The sequence below is a fragment of the Camelus dromedarius genome, chromosome 31 (genome assembly GCF_036321535.1).
Source record: "Camelus dromedarius isolate mCamDro1 chromosome 31, mCamDro1.pat, whole genome shotgun sequence".
Taxonomy (NCBI): domain Eukaryota; kingdom Metazoa; phylum Chordata; class Mammalia; order Artiodactyla; family Camelidae; genus Camelus; species Camelus dromedarius.
The window spans coordinates 20,879,817-20,895,794 of NC_087466.1; the positions used below are offsets into that span (position 1 = coordinate 20,879,817).

General features: G+C 47.8%; 1 protein-coding gene across 1 annotated transcript in view; it reads left to right on the forward strand.

Annotated features, from left to right (window-relative positions):
- BRI3BP (BRI3 binding protein) overlaps window positions 1-15,978 on the forward strand; it is a 28,857-nt gene that overhangs the window by 958 nt on the left and 11,921 nt on the right. The window contains exon 2 of the mRNA XM_064481303.1: window positions 11,831-11,933. Coding sequence (XP_064337373.1) covers window positions 11,831-11,933 — 103 coding nt within the window. The remainder of the gene's footprint in view (window positions 1-11,830; window positions 11,934-15,978) is intronic.

Below are 15,978 nucleotides of genomic sequence, written 5' to 3' on the forward strand. Positions count from 1 at the left end.
CGTTGCTTTGGCAACCTGGCACAGTAAACCTGAGCACCTACTGTGTGCCAAGCTTTTAGCGTTTTGTTTACTTTGAAGCTGTCTGGGAGCCCCCAACCCCCGGGGATAGTGTTCAGCTCTCCGCAGGAGCGCGGGGACTTCCCGCTCCGCCCTCTAGCAGGGTGAGATGGGAGCCACTCGGGGTCAAAGTCCACCGAGAAAGGGGAAGTGAGTGGGGGACAGTTACAATTGCGAATACGGTTCCTCGACTACAGCCCTTGCGGTTCCTTTGCTCTGCCAGCCCTCGGGCTTTGGAGTGGAGAGAAGTTTGGGTTGAAGTTCCAGCTCTTAGTGGCCAGCTTTGGGCAAGTGGCTTCACTTTTTTTGAGCCTCAGTTTCTTTATTCGTTAAATGGGGATAAAAATAATATCCTCTTCATTATGAGGTTGTAATTGTGAACTGTTGGTACCTTCCTAGCCCAGAGTAGTGGCTGAATCAGTGCCCACTATTATATAGTCAGGGTGCGAATCCGCATTGCTTAGCTCTGCTGGATTGGCTTTCAGAGTGTTAAAAAAGTTTTCTGGTGCTTGAGATGGAGGGAAAAAAAGGAACTTTAAAACTCAAGCCAAGGAGAGGGTATAGCTCAAGTGGCAGAGCGCATGCTTAGCATGCATGGGGTCCTGGGTTCAATCCCCAGTACCTCCTCTAAGCATAAGTAAATAAAGCTGATTACCTCCCCTTCAAAGAAAAAAAAAAAATCAGATTGGCTGGATATTCTAATTGGGTGAAATGAAAGGTGGGTTAATTTGTTAGGAAGACTGTAACTTCTAACCACCCTCCGCTGTCGGGGGTGCGGATGCCGCCTGTAGTGGTTGTTGGTTTTGGGGGGAGATGTCCCTTTGTAGGAGTCTGCAGAGGGAGAAAGCATGATGGGGCGCCTGAGTGCAGAAAGGTTGCATCCAATCTGCCTGAGCCTAAAGGGTGAATCTGCTCTTCCCGCCTGCAGTGTACCTGAGCTGTTTGAAGGCAGGAATTGTTTGTTTTACAGCAAAAAGAAGCCTGACTTTTTTGTGCGAGGGAAGCACAAGCAGCCCGTGTCTCAGCTGACGGTCCTGTCTGAGAATCCTGAGGTCCGCAGCCGGGAAATACGAAATAGATTATTTAAGGGTTTATATATGAATTCTCGCAAAGAATCAGAGAATCTCGGGGTCAGAACTCTTTCTGGGATAAACCAAAGTTCGTGCCTTTCATAGAGATGATGGTAATACTAAATTTTTATTTGCTTAAAATGTGCCAAGTTTTTAATTGTTTTCATTGGCTTTGTTCAGCAGTTCATGAATCGGGCAGCACCTCACCTAGCGAATAGGGACACTCCCTGTGCTAAGTGCTTTTTTAGATAGAGTAACGTGTTTAATCCTTAGAACAACCATATGAGGTAGGTACTGTTAATGTTTCTGTTTTACAGGTAGGGAAACTGAGGCACAGAGTGGTGAAGTGACTGACTTCAGGTCAGACTGGGTGGCACAGCCAGGATTTGAACCCAGGTAGAGTAGGCCTGGAGTGCACACTGGTACCCTCCCCCGTCTCCCAGCATCAGACCCCTTCCTGGTTCCCCAAATCAGTGTGGCATCTAGAAGGAGGCCGACCTGACAGTTCCTGCCGAGTGCAGCCCAGACCAAGCGTAGCCGAGACCGGCCTGGCCTGGGGGAGATTGTCTTGTTCCTTTAATCGTAATTAGAGGAAAACTGGGGCTGCTGGTGGCAACTGTGGTTTTCAGCGAGCCAGACCTGCTTAGTGGGTTGTGAAGTTTGAGGGCATTTAAAGAAACACTCATGTTCTAATCCTGGACTTGTCTAAAATAAGTCCATGGCCTTCTTGTGGTCTGGAGCATGGGCCTTGCTCTCCAACAGACATGGGTTCTAATCCCAGCTCTGCTTCTCACTAGCTCTATGACCTTGGTCCAGTCGCTTGATCTCTGTGTCTCATTTGTGCGAAGGAGGTTGGAGGGTTGAATGTAATTAGTCAGGCTGCACAATACCAGACACTGAATAAGTGTTTAGTAGACAGTAGTTATATAAGAAAGGTTCATCTGGTAGGAGAGTGCTATACTCAATCATTCATTTAAAAATTTTTAAGAGTAGGGAGGGTATAGCTCAGTGGTAGAGTGTGTGGTTAGTATGCACGGGGTCCTGGGTTCCATCCCCAGTTCCTCTATTAAAAAATAAATAAATCACCTCTCTCCCAAAATAAATAAATAAACAAGTAAATAAACCTAATTATTCCCCCCAAATTTTTTAAAAATTAAATAAAATAAAAATTATTAAGCAACTTTTATACAAATGTTCATGGCAGCCCTTTTCACAAGAGCCAAAAAGCAGAAACAATCCGATATTTATCAGCTAATGAAAGGAGAAACAAAATGTGATCTAGCCTTACACTGGAATATTATTCAGCCATGAAAAAGAATGAAGTACTGGTACATGTACTGATGTACTGATACTACAACATGGATGAACCTTGGGGGAAAAAAAGAAAGACACAAAGGCCACATATTATGTGACTCCATTTGTATGAAATATCCAGAAGATGCAAATCCATGGAGACAAAGTAGGGTAGTGGTTGCTAAGGGGACGAAGTGTGGGAAGTGACTGCTAAATTGATAGGGAGTTTTGTTTTGGGGTGATGAAAATGTTCTGAACTAGTTGGAGGTGATGGTTACACCACTTTGCAAATGTACTCACTGCCACTGAATTGTACACTTTAAAATGATTAAAATGGTCAATTTTATGTGAATTTAACGTAAGTTTTTAAATATATTGAACACCTACTAGATGGAGCACACATCAGACAAAATGCCCCCATCTGGAGGAGCTTTCATGGGACTGGCAATCAATAAGTCAAAAATAAGTAAGATTATTTCAGAGAGATAAATGCCATTAAAGAATTAAAACAAGATGATGTCATAATAATGGTGGCAGATCTTTGTTTAAGCTTAGTATGTGTCTGGCACTGTTCTAAGAGACAGGTTCTGTTATTATCATATATATCATCTGTTATTACAGGTGAGGAAAGGGAGGCATAGAAAGGTTGAATCTCTCACCCACAGTTCAGCTCATCAGTGGTAGAGAGCTTGGACCACCCTAGGACCTCCTCAGAATTGGAAATAACTGGAAGAGAGTGGCCACAGAAGTGAGCTGAATAGAAGGAGCCAGACAGACAGAGCTTCCCAGGCAGAGGGAACGGCATGAGCAAAGGCCCTGCGGTAGGAACAGGTTTGGTGCATGAAAGGGCCAGAGGAGATAGTGCATGGATTCAGCAGAGTGAGCAAGAGAGAGAGAGGCAGACAGTTGTATCAGGCAGGACCTAGGGTTTAATAGACTTGATGATGCAAGAAAGACATTGCAGAACCAAGAGAAAGGGGTGTAGGTGTGTTGCCAGGAGGAGTTGGGCAGAGAAATGGAGGGAGGGGCATGAGTCAGGTCTGGAAAGATGGGTTGGCAGGAAAGGAAAGGACTGGCACAAGGTTGGGGCAAGGTTCCCAAGTGGGTGCACTGAAGTCTGGATCCTGGGAAGCACCGGGAAAAAAATAAAGCTGGGCCAGTGCGGTGGGAACATCTGAATGCAAAGCTGAGAGCTGGTGGTTTTTCCTGGCTCCTTTGTTCTCATTTTAGTTTAGTTTTTTTTTTTTAAAGAAACTTAACATTTATAGGTCTTTAAAAAAAATAAGGCCATAGTTGCAAGGAATGCCTTTTTAAATAGCTCAAAAAACAACAATAAATCTGCAGCCCACTTGTGACCGATCTCTTATTCTCCTTCCCAGAAGCAGCAGGACATTCTGAGCATACGTCTGCATACACACGTACAAATCCTGCCCCCTTGTTGGTTTTGTTTGTTTGTACATGTTGTTCGCACTTTTTTTTTAATTGATAAATTTTGGAGATCAAATCCTATCAGTACATAAAGCTTTGCTTCCTTCTTTTTGGAGGGTTGCAAAGTAGAAATTAGTGTAATTTAGTGTAAGGCTGTAACGTGATTTAACCGACTCCTGAAGGTCAATGTTTTGTTAGTTTCCCGTCTTTTGCCGCTTCAATCCTGGCTGCAGTAAAGGTCTTTCTACATAGATTTTTTTTGGTGTGCACATAGACAAGTTCATCTGTACGTTGTTAGGAATTGCTGAGCCAAAGCATCTTTAAATTCTAATTGAATTATTATTAAAAATTTTTTTTTAATTTTGTGGGGAGGTAATTAGGTTTTTTTTTTTAATAGAGGGACTGAGGATTGAACCCAGAACTTCATGCATGCTAAGCACACACTCTACCACTGAGCTGCACCCTCCCCCAATTGAAATATTATTGGTGCACTTTTCTGCATAAGTACACAGTGTAATGAACTGTCACACAGCAAGCACGTCCATGTGACCAGCGTGTAGATGCAGAAATGGATTGTTTCGATCCCCTGCCCCAAGGTAACCACTTTCCTGACTCTGACAACATAGTTTTGTCTGCTGGGTCCTTTATGCACCATTCCCGTTCCACAGACATTTTTAGTGCCAAGCGATATTACTGAATGGTTTTCCAGTTATAGCAGTTTCCACTCCCATCATACGTGAAGGCTGGTTCCCAAACCCTCTCCAGTGAAGTGTTTTGGTTTTACTATGTTGTTGTGAGATAGACGGTCTTTCCCCTTATCCAGAATCCATCGGCATCTTCTCTGAGAACGGCTTTTTGTTTCCCTTTTCCATTTTTCTATTGAGCTATTTTTTTTTCTTTGAAGAGGCTTGCCTTTTTTTCTCTTTGTAAGAAAATATTTTGAGCAAAATAACTTTGACACTTTGCAGTCTTTTTTCTCCCCACCAACATTTTAATAGCTTTATTGAGGTGTAATTGACATTACCTTTCAATAGACTGCACATATTCAGAGGGACAAAAAGGTGCACGTTGCTAAATTTTGACATTTGTAGGCACCTGTGAATACATCACCATAATCAAAATAATGTTTCCTCTAACTTTTTATTTTGAAAAGCTGAAAGAATAGAATGAGGAACAGCTAGAAACTCCTCACCTAGGTTCACTATGGTTCCCCCTCAAACTTCTTTTTCTGTACAAATACACATACACATTGTGTGTGTGTGTTTTTCTTCTGAACTGTTTGAAAGTAAATTGCAGACATCATGACCCTTTCTCCTACAGAATCATAATACCGTTGCCCCCCCACCCTGAAACCTAAATTTTGTTCAATAATACTTTGTAATATACAGTATATATTCACTTTTCCTTTCTAGCTTTAAAAAAAAATCCATCAGCCAACCAACAATTGCTCATTGCAACCAGACAAGCCCCACCATGGGACAATTCAAAAAGACAGTCATCGACAGATGAATGGATAAAGAAGATGTGGTGTACACACAAACACACACACACACACACACACACACACACACACACACACGCAGAGAGAGAGAGCGGGAGGGAGGAAGAGAGAGAGAGGGAGAGAGAGAGAGAGATAGAGAGAGAGAAATACTACTCAGCCGTAAAAAGGAGTATCAGATTCCCTAGTCTGTCAAATCCCCTTCACGCATTTGAGGGGTGTGGGGAACTTTTGTGACTGTGTATTTTTTTTGTTTTTTCTAACAACTTTATTGCGCAGTAAGTGGAATCTCACAGTATGTGGTCTTTTGCTTCTGGCTTCTTTTACTCAGCATCATGTTTTCAAGGTTCATTTGTTTTGTAACCTGTGTCAGTGTTTCATTCCTTCATACCAATTTTTATTTATGCATTTATCAGTTGATGGTCATTTGGGTTGTTTCCACTTTTTGGCTACTATGAATAATGCTGCTGTGAAAAGCTCATGCACAAGTTTTTGTGTGGCTGTGTGTTTTCTGTTTTTTGGAGGATGTATCTAGGAGTGGAATTGCTGGGTCACATGGCAACTGTCACATTTTAAGGGACTTCCGTCACTCCCACCAGCAGTGTATCACGATTCCAGCTCCTCCGCATCCCCTCCAGCACGTGTTCTCGTCTGCCCCCCCTCCCTTGGATATATTTAATTTAATTTATTTCTTTTACTTGAGGTAGAGTTGATTTACAATGTTAGCTTCAGGTATATAGCACAGTGATTCAGTTTTTAAAGGTTATACTGCGTTTCTAGTTTATCAATTTCTACAACATTGGCTATGTTCCCTGTGCTGGGTAATATATCCTTGTAGTTTATTTATTATGTGCGTGGTGGTTTGTACGTCTTCGTCTCCAACCCCTATCTTGCCCTCTCCCCACTGGTAACTACTAGTTTGTTCTCTGTATCTGTGAGTCTGTTTCTGTTTTGTTATAGTCATTCTTTTCTTTTATTTTTTGATTCTGCTTATAAGTATAACATACAGTATTTGTCTTTCTCTGTCTGACTTATTTCACTAACCATAATGCCCTCCAGGTCCATCCGTGTTGTTGCAAATGGCACTTTTTCATTCCTTTTTATGGCTGAGTAGTATTCCTCTGTGTGTGTGTGTACCACATCTTCTTTATCCATTCATCTGTTGATGATTGTCTTTTTAAATTGTCCCACGGCGGGACTTGTCTGGTTGTTTCCTTGGGGTCAGACTGAGGGCACGTGGTCCAGTGAGACCTCTACATGAGGGTCTTGTGTCCTGGCCGGGGCAGCACCTCAGGGCACGTGGTGTCTGCTTGTCCCATTACTCTGAGCTCCGACTGTGGCTGGTGGACCTTCCGTCCTGGATGTGCCCTTTCCCCTCTGTAATTCATTCGTGATCTGCGTGCATGTTCCAGCGCTTCTCAGTTCATGTAACCTTTGTCTTCCATTGCGTTCCTCAGATACCTGCGCAACGTCTGAAAGTCTGCAGGAATGCTGGCCTCTCTCTGTCTTGTTCATCAAGGCATGTTTGCCATATGGCCTGATTTCCTGGGAGCCAGGCTGCCTGTGCCTGAGGGTGACGGGGGGTGAGGAGAGATTAGGACACACACAGGACGCCCTCCAGATGTGTGTGTCCAGGCCTCACAGCTGTAGGAGGAGGGACGATGAAACCCTGAGCTGCAGGAATCAGGGCTTCTCCCAGGCCCTGGCCACAGGCCTCCTGGGGCGGTTCACCTGAATCTTCCTCGTTTTAACTTTTCCTCCTGAAAATTGTCCAACAGACACAAAGGGAGAAAGAATCATATAATGAATCCCCCTACCCACCACCCACTGCTTCCGTTGATCAACTTTCCACCATTCTTGTTACATCTCTCCACACAACCCAAAAAAATCCTTTAAGCCTGGAACTGCAGTTTAAAGCTAATCGAAGACATATTAGTTCCCTTTTGAATACTTCAGTCTGTATCTTTAATAGGTGCGCATTGTGCAAAGATCATAACCACAATACCATCGTCCCAGCTCATGACAATGCTTTAATAACCAGCGCAAATCCATTTTCTGATTTCCCTGACTGACGCAGTTGCTTCGTTTGAATTGGGATCCAAGCACACTCTCCACTTGCATTTAACCGATATGTCTTGTAAGTCTCTCTTTTTCAATATCTTTCCTTTTTTTGGAGCAGTTTGAGATTTACAAAAAAACTGAGAAGAGTTCCCATACGCCCCATACCCTGTTTCCCCTATTAGTATTACTGTTTCCTCAGATTGACTGTCTTATTCATTTTTTTCATTTTCATATTTTTTTCATTATAGGTTATTACAAAATATTGAATAGAGTTCCCTGTGCTCTACAGAAGACACTTGTTGTTTATCTATTTTATACATAGTAATTAGTACCTGCAGATCTCGAACTCCCAATTTATCCCTTCCCACCCCCTTCCTCTGCTGGTAACCTTAAGTTTTTCTATGTCTGTGGATCTGTTTCTGTTTTGTAAATAAGTTCATTTGTGGTGTTTTGTTTTGTTTTTTTTCAGATTCCACAAGTAGGTGACGTCATATGGTATTTTTCTTTCTCTTTCCCCTATTGTGAATGTCTTCCATTTGTTACGTTCATGGACCACTGTTGATAGGTCGTTATTAGCTAATGTCCATCCTCTGTGTAGGTGTCCTTGGTTTTTACCTAGTGTCCTTTTTCTGTCCTAGGGCCGCGTCTAGGACACCACGTCACATTCAGTCCTCGTGTCTCTTTAGGCCCCTCTCGGCAGTGACAGTTTTCTCAGACCGTCCTTGGTTTTGGTGACCTGGACACTTGTCAGGACCCCTGATCAGGGATGTCGTAGGATGGTCTGCAGTTGGAATTTGATGTTTTTCTCACGGTTAGACTGATGCTGTGGGTTGTGGGAGGGAGAGCACAGAGGCCCAGGGCCATTTTCATCCTGTGATCAAGGCATGTAGTGTCAAACACGATTTAAGTGCCTTTTTGTTTTAACCATCCGCCTCCCTCTCCTGCTATGTTTTTTGCTTCAATACCGGTTTGGTGGAGAAGCCTGGTAGCCAGCCCTGCAGCAGTGTCCACGCTTGCATTTGCTGGGTGCGCCCTTGTGGTGGTGGGGCCCCTCATTCCCCTGCCCTCGGATCCCATGAAAGGGAGTAAGTTCCAGGGGCCTGATCTGAGTCCCATTAGGTTTTGGTTTTGTTTGTTTAATTTTATTTATTATTAAAAATTGTGGTGGAGGGGTATAGCAGTATAGCTCAGTGGTAGAGTGCATGCTTAGCATGCATGAGGTCATGGGTTCCATCCCCAGTACCTCCAGTTAAACTTTAAAAAATAATAAGTAAACCTAATTACCTCTCCCCAAAAAAAACAAAACAAAAAAATTTTCTTATTCAAGTATAGTTGATGTACAATATTACATACATTTCAAGTGTGTAACAGTGATTTACAATTTTTAAAGGTTATACTCAGCTTATAGTTATTCTAAAATAGTGGCTGTATTTTATAGGGTGTGTGCTGAAGGTTCAGATTCTCACCGGTTTTCTGGGAACTGCTTCAGGCTCTGGGCTTCGCTGAGCCCCCAGTGTCAGCCCACAGGGCTGCCATGGGGAAGCACCACAGAAATGTGTTGTCTGGAAGTTCTGGGGGCTGGAAACCTGAGATCAAGGTGTTGGTTGGCAGGGCTGGTTCCTCCTGAGGCTCGCGGACGGCTGTCCCCTCTCTGTGTCCTCGGGTGGTGTCCCCTCTGTGCGTGTCTCTGTCCTAAGCTCTTCCTGTGGGGACACCAGTCCTTTTGGATCAGAGCCCCCCATACGGACCTCAGTTCCCCTTCATTACCTCTTTAAAGGCCCCCGCCTCCAAGTCCAGTCCTACTCTAGGGTGCCAGGGGTTGGGACTTAGATGAGTCTTGGAGGAACACAGTTCAGCCCAAGGCACCTCCTCTGGGCTCCTGTGTCTTCACACTGAGCAAGAAGCCAAGGAGCCAGAGCGATCGGTGCCAGCCCTGCAGGGCAGAGAGCAGGCGCTCCCACTGTACCATCCAAAAGCCCTGCAGTGGGCTTGTCCCTGCGCCGCCCTCCTGCCCCCGCCGGTTCTCAGGGCAGGCCTGTCCTTGCCTGGGTTTCTGAGCACCTGCTCCAAGATGCATGTTACCTGGGAAGGCAATGGCTCCGTTTGGAGAGAGGGCCGGGCTGCCACCCAGCCATCCTTGTATGTGACACAGCTGTAGCTCCCACGTACCGAGGTCTTTACAGGTTCTCGTGTCTGGTCCTCTCTTAGTCCCATTTTACAGCTGAGAAAACTGAGGCACAGAGAGGTTCAGCAGTGGAAGCAGCACTGTCTCTTCCTCACAAAGTAACTGCTTCCTCACACCCTTTCTAGGGGAGCTGGTGCCCCTTGAAAGGCCCGATACCTTTTCCTCCCCAAAGCCTCAGTGCGGAGCTCTTTGCTTGTTCCTTAACTGGAACATATTGTAAAAAACTGGCCATCCCCAATGTGTACAGATCGTAGGTACTTTAAAGAAGCGTGTCGGGAGAAACCAAATGCGGTGTGTCCCTGGAAGGGAATGCTACTTGGCACGAGATTCGTGCTGCCATACAGGTAGACCTTGACAGTGTTATTGTGAGTGGAAGAAGCCAGGCACAAAAGGTCACAGGCTGCCTGATTCCACGTGTGTGGAAAGTCCAGGAAAGGCAAAGCCATGGCGACGCAAAGAAGATTAGTGGTTGCCTAGGCTGGAGGGGAGGAGGGGATGGAAGGTGACTGCTAATGGGGGCAAGACTTCTTTGGGGGGCAATAGAAATGTCCTAAAATTAGATTATGGTGAATTTCTATAAAAAGAAAACCAAAACACTGAATTGTGCGTTCTAAAGAAGTGAACTTGAGGGTATGTAAATGTTATGTCAATAAAGGTCTTTAACAAAAAAAGAGGGCACATTCTCCCAAATCCCCCCACCAAAGAGAGGGGCACCCTTCTGGCATTCTTACATGATATATATATATTTTTTTATGTCAACCCTTCCATTAGTTTTTAACCCTTCCAGTTTTTAAGCAGCAGCTTTACTGATGTGCAATTCACATACCATACAGTTCGTCCATTTAAAGTGTGTAACTTATGGTTTTCACTTATATTCACAGCGTTATGTAACTGTCACCACAGTCAACACTGAAGCATTTTCATCACATCAGAGAGAGGTCCTTTAGCTGTCCCCTCTCTCCCTAACCCCTGGCAACCACTCAGTTACTTTCTTGTCTCTATGGATTTGCCTGTTCTGGATATTTCATTGAAATGGAATCACAATGCATGGCCTTTTGCGGCTGGCTGCTTTTCCTTAGCGTAAAGCTTCCAAGGTCCCTCCAACGGTGAAGCAGTGTCAGCGCTTCATTCCTTTTTGTGGCTAAATAATATCCCGTCGTCCGGCCGTACCAGGTTTATCTGTGGATCAGCTCATGGCCACGTGGCCTCTAAATATATGAATCCTTCCAGTGCCTGCGGCTAGGACACATCGGGGTCAGTGCTTCTGTTGGAATGTGGGGTGTCAGTGGGCATTGTGAACCTCGGGGGCACCAAAGCATCTCACGTCAATATCCCTTTCAATGCTCCCAATAACCAGATGAGATGGAAACTGATTAACTCCCTTTGCGAGCTGGAGCCCTGGTACCTATTGCAGATATAATATGCCCATGGCCACCCAACAAATCTGCCTTTGAACCCAGGCAGTTAAACTCCCAGGCCTGCATGCTCGGCCAAGCCACAGCGCTAGCACGGAGGTTACTGGCATCCCTTGCTCTCCGGGCCGTTGATTCAACGCTGCTCCTCCCCTCCCCTCGCATCCCTCCAACCAGGGTATCTGATTTAAAACGCTTCAGGGGGGGGGGGGTGTAGCTCAAGTGGCAGAGCACATGCTTAGCATGCAGGAGGTCCTGGGTTCAGTCCCCAGTACCTCCATTAAAAAAATGGGTAAGTAAAACCTAATTACCTGCCCACCCCCAAAACAAACAAAAATAAGGTGAAATGAGGTTGCACCTGATATCCATACTACTCCAGCCCAGTGGGTCTCTGGAATCCCACGGAGAGCCCTGGGTCCTTAAAGCCGGGTTGGATGTGGGTCTCTGACCCGGAGATGCTGACACGACTCAAGTTCTCACCCTTCCTAGCTGCTCCCACGTGGCAGCGCCCAGCCTCCAGGTGCAATAGGTTGGTTGCAGAAACTCCCACCTTTTAAAAATGAGAAAGCAGGTGAGACCTTCCCCAAGGGAGCATTAGTGGAGCAGGAAGTGGACGCTCCCGCAAAAGCATCCCTCCAACAGTGGGAAAGACGTTTGACCAGATTCGCTGGGTTCTCGTGCCCTGACAGTTAGTCCCGAGCTCCCGTCAATGCCCTGGGCCCCTTGGCCCCTCCTGGGGTGGTGGTGCTCTTGGTCATCCCCTGGCTGTGTTTTCTCATCTGAGGACAAACCTGGCCAGACTAGGAGCATCCTCTTGTTCCCGCAGGTCCTGAGCCGGCTGACTGAGAGGTTCGTGCTGGGAGTGGACATGTTTGTGGAGACCCTGTGGAAAGTCTGGGCCGAGCTTTTGGATGTCCTTGGACTTGACGGTAGGTGGGCCGAGGTAGGGGTGGGCGGGGAGTTCCTTTAAGGCACTGTTTTCTTCTGGTGGTTCTCAAACTGTGGAAGCGGTACCCGGGGAGGGGTGGCGCAGAAGCCTGGGCAGGCAGTGAAGATAGGAGCGAGCATTTTCATTGTCACGGTTGCACGGGTCAGTAGCCAAGGTTCCCAGATGCTGTTTAGGATAAGGTGCGAGTGGGCTGAGCCGACCTGACTGCCCCCAGGCGAGCTGCGGGGGACGGGGGGGTGGAGGTCTCTGGGTGTTTGGGGTCCCTACCGAACTACTCCAGTTACTTGGGCAGAAAGGGGTGTGATACGGAGAATGGGATGCTCCCAGAATCACCTGGAGGGCCGAAGGAGCAATGTGTGACCCCCAGCGGGGTGCTGCCCCGGTCCAGGAATCGGGAGGCAGCTGCTGGTACCAGTTCAAGCACAGCCCTGGTCCAGGCTGCGGCCTCTCTCCGAACGTGTGTGTGCAGCAGGCGGGGTCAGGGTCTCCGAGACCACCCCCAGGTTCAGGGACTCTGTGGGAGGACTCCCAGGACCCAGCACGTGGTGGTACTCATGGTTGTGACTTTTTACAGGGAAGGACACACCAGAGCCAGAAAAGGGAAAGGCGGGTGGGGTGAAGCCTGGGGGAACCAGGCACCAGCTTCCAGAGCCCTCTCCCAGGGGAGTCACACAGCACACGCTGAATCCCACGGTGACGCGTTGTGACAACACGTGAAGTGTCCTCTGCCAGGGACGCCCAGTGGAGACTCAGTGCCCAGTGTGTTTACTGGGGGCTGGTTACACAGGCGCCCTCTGCCTGGCACCTTCCAAGTTCCCAACTTCCCGAAGGAAAGCAGGTGTCCACAGAAGCCACACTGCTGGTACAAACCGTGCAGGCGCAGCGAGCCCCTCTTCTCGGGGAACAGAGGGAGCCCTCCCTGCAATGTGGTGTCTCCCACACCACCAAGCAATGGACTCAGTTCTCCAGGACTGATGAGGTGTCCCTCAGACTTAGTTCTGACCCTGTCTGCCTGGAGGTAGCATCCGGTCCCGCAGGTCAAGGACTCAGTACCATAGGCTGCTCCTACTTCAGACGCCACTCGTGAGTCCAGGTTGCCGCCTGTGCTTCTGACAGGTCCCCACGACCTCCTCCTTGGCTTCAGTTAATTTGCTAGAGCCCCTTGCAGAACTCAGGAAACCCACGTACTCACTAGATTACCAGTTTCTTATGAAATGATACAAGTCAGGACCAGCCAGTTGGAGGAGGTGCCTGGGGCAAGGTCTGTGGGTGGGGACTCGGAGCTCCCCCGTTCTGAGTTCCACTGACTCATTGGCCATTGGTGATTGATTCAGCCTTCAGTGCCTCTCCCTCCCCAGATCTCAGGGGTGTCGGCTGAAATCCCATGATTGGTTCCCCTAGCAACCAGCCCACATCCTTAGAAGTGGTCCAAAGTCACCTGATCGACAAACAGACGTGGGTGAAAGGGACAGTGAATTAAGACACCTTTATTGCTCTCATCACTTAGGAAATTCCACAGGTTTTCAGAGTCTGTGCCAGAAACGGGGATAAAGATCAAATGTGTATTTCTTACTCCGCATCATAATCTCACCCTCCAGAAATCCGAGTTCCCAGACTCCAGCCAAGGGCCTGCTGGGTGAACTTCCCTGCAGAGCTCCTAACTGGGTTACCTCCCTTGTCCCCTGGGGTCCCTTCTCCACAAATCAGCCAGAGATTTTGTTGTTGTTGTTACTACTTTTACAGTAGTGATTTAAAACAAAACAAAAAAGTCAGGTCAAGTCACTCTCCTTAAAACTGCCCAGTGACTTCCTGATGCCCTTGGAATTGACAAGGTCCACACCAAGGATGCTGTGAGCGCCAAGGATCTGCCCGGCCTCCATCCTGTTCTTGGACACCCTGGGCCCTTGACGCCTTCCAGTCCCTCTAGCGTGTTCCCTGGCATGATCCTCCCAGTCCTTTTCCTGCTCTGGTTTCTCCCCTTCTTGGGTGTCTGGTACATGACACCTCCTCCGAGGGGCCCATCCTGACTACACCGTGTAAGGCATCTCATCCTCGGTTCTCACACCCCTGTGTCTTGTCAGCTGTAATGTCTCGTGTGTGTGTGTGTGTGTGTGTGTGTGTTTATTCCCCCTCTCCCTTCTGGAATCCCGTGCACGGGGTCTTGCCCACCTCCTCCAGGCTGCAGCCTAGCCCCAGTTCTGCCCCTGGCACAAAGGGGCCCATTATTAATAAGACTTGGAGGACAGTTGGCCCCGCTGCTTCACTGCTGGTGTGAGTTGAATTGTGTCTCTCTCCAAAAGTACCTCCAAAGCCCCAGGACCTGTAATGTGACCTTACTTGGCAACAGGGTCTCTGTAGGTGTAATCAAGTTAAAACGATGTGATCCCAGGTTAGAGCGGGCCTGAAATCCAATGCCTGGATTTGGACAGAGGCACTGGGACAGAGGTGCACGGAGAAGACGGCCGTGTGAATGTGAAGATGGAGGCAGAGGTGGGGAGGGTGCAGCCACAAGCCAGGGACCACCTGGAGCCACCAGAAGCTGGAAGGGGCCAGGAAGGACCCTCCCTAGAGCCCTCAGTGGGACCACAGCCCTGCCCACACCTTGATTGCAGGATTCTGGCCTCCAGAACAGGGAGAAGCTACATGGTTGTTTTGAAGCCACCAAGTCTGGCCACTTGTTACAGCAGCCCTCGGAATCCAGCACAGCCCTCTCTGTTACAGGCAGAATCTCCCAGAATCTCCCCTCGGCCCTGATGCTCCCACTTACAGGTCAGAGACCAAGGCTGGAAGTTGAGCCATTGGTCCAAACCCGCACAGGTGGGGTGCCCAGCTTTACACCCACTGTCATCCCTCTCAGTCACCAGGAACCCATCTTCCAGCCTTGAGCCATTGAATTCCATCTCTGAGAGGCCACTTCGGGCGCCTGGCAGCTCAGGCAGAGAATCAGAGGCAGCGGCCTGGCCGTTTGAGAGGACGCTATGCCTCTTGAAGCCCCCTGGGGCTGCCGAGGGCCCCTCCTGGGACTCAGGCTGAGTCAACACACAACCGAGATACAGCAATTGACTGCAATCCCGCTTGGAATCCACACTCACCACCTGCCTGGACGATTAAACCCTCGGTATTTCCATCCCTGACCAATGAGCCCTGGAGAAACAAAGCTGATTGCGAGAAATTGCGTGCGGCTTGAAATGAGAGCTGCAGAGTCGAGCCTGCCTCCTACTTACACGGGAGAGGATCGGAGCACAGTCCGTAAATGCTCACATTCGTGAGGAGGGCGGCTGCCACACCCAGAAGCAACGCTCAGATGCCAGCAGGGTGTTAGGATTCAGCTCCATTCGGACACTACCCACCCGGAGATAGAATTTGATTCCACAGATAAAGTCCCACAGGACCAACCTCCACTTCAGACGCCAGCCACAGGTCCAGGTCGTCACCTGTGCATCTGACCCGCTGGCTACAAACTAGAGAGTCCGATGACCTTCTCAGGTGCAGTTAATTTGCTAGAAAGGCTCACAGAACTCAGGAAAACCCGTTCACTCGCTCGGTGACCAACTTGTTACAAAAGGACATCAGAGGTTGCGAATGGACACTAGAGAAAGAGATCCAGGTGGAGGTCTGATCAGAGGAGCTTCTGGCACCTACAGCCTGGTTCTCCAGTGTGGAAATTCCAAAAAGAGACAAAAAACTGTCCTCTGGGATTTTTGTGGAGGCTTCGTGATGTAGTCACGATGAACTAAATCATTGGCCAGAATCAACTGATTTCAACCTCGAGCCCCTCCCCCTACCAGAAATCAGGGGGTGGGACTGAAATTTCCAACCTTCTAATCACCCGGTCACCCTGGGGTTGGAGCCAAGGGTCACTTTCATTTACAAAAGATGCTTACATTGCTCTGACCCATCAGAATTCCAAGGGACTGGGGAGCTGTGAGCCAGGAAACAGTGGAAGAAGACGTAATATATGTGAGAAACGTGTATTTGGTCATCAAGATAACCAGACATATATGTTTCTTACAAACGACATTGCA